Genomic DNA, 793 nt, shown 5'->3' on the forward strand with positions numbered 1-793 from the left:
ACTGTAACACGTGTTCAGATCCTTTTTACTGCAGCGCTGCAATGTATCTCTTTGCAGGGAGAGAGAAATATTTGATGAAGAAATCATAGAACGAAAAAAGTTGAAGACCAAACCAGCATCTGCAGACTGCGATTGAACAGCGAGACAAACGTTCCCCACTGACCCTGGCACTGGGTGTATATTACGCGGTGGTTACTTGCAAAAAATGTTTGATTCTTACTTTCTAAAGTCTGGGTGTCTATCTCCAAAAGCTGTCGCCGTTACAATGCCGTACTGCTGTCAGATATAGTCGTGGCATCAGTCCTTGCTCGTGATTCCACGTGCTGGCGCTGCACACTGCTGCCCTGCTCGTGCCGTGCTGACCTGCCTGTAAAAGCCGACGCAAACCGTGTCGGAACGCTGCGGCCGCCTCGGTCCTCGTCCCTTCAGTGCGCTCACCGGGGAACTTGCAAAAACCGCAAATGTTTTGCGGAGCTCCTTGATCTAACACTAAGTCCTGTGTGAATTATTTTGGCCAAATATCTGACGAGGGAAGGGCTGGTGAATGGTGTTGCCGTGTGTTGCCTTTCCTGCCACTGAGGGGACGCAGGTTTCCTCTCTGAAGATGTTTCCAGTGGGTCGCTGTTCTTGCTTTATGCATCTCTCAAAGTGTGGCAAATAAAACTGGTACCCAGTGATGAGTCTGGAGAAGAAAGGCTTGGGTTTTGTAGATAGGACGACTGTGAAACTCAGTGGAAAAGGAATCTGACGTTTGCTTAAACCCAAAGCCCATTCCCTTTGCTGTTTAGGAGTG

General features: G+C 48.9%; 1 protein-coding gene across 1 annotated transcript in view; it reads left to right on the top strand.

Moving 5' to 3' along the window:
- The window catches only part of LOC104469340 (PWWP domain-containing protein MUM1), a 7,134-nt gene extending 6,998 nt beyond the window's left edge, over positions 1-136 (top strand). The window contains exon 13 of the mRNA XM_010083846.1: positions 58-136. Coding sequence (XP_010082148.1) covers positions 58-136 — 79 coding nt within the window. The remainder of the gene's footprint in view (positions 1-57) is intronic.
- Positions 137-793: the final 657 nt, after the last annotated feature.

The sequence above is a fragment of the Pterocles gutturalis genome, unplaced genomic scaffold, assembly GCF_000699245.1.
Source record: "Pterocles gutturalis isolate BGI_N339 unplaced genomic scaffold, ASM69924v1 scaffold7516, whole genome shotgun sequence".
NCBI lineage: Eukaryota > Metazoa > Chordata > Aves > Pterocliformes > Pteroclidae > Pterocles > Pterocles gutturalis.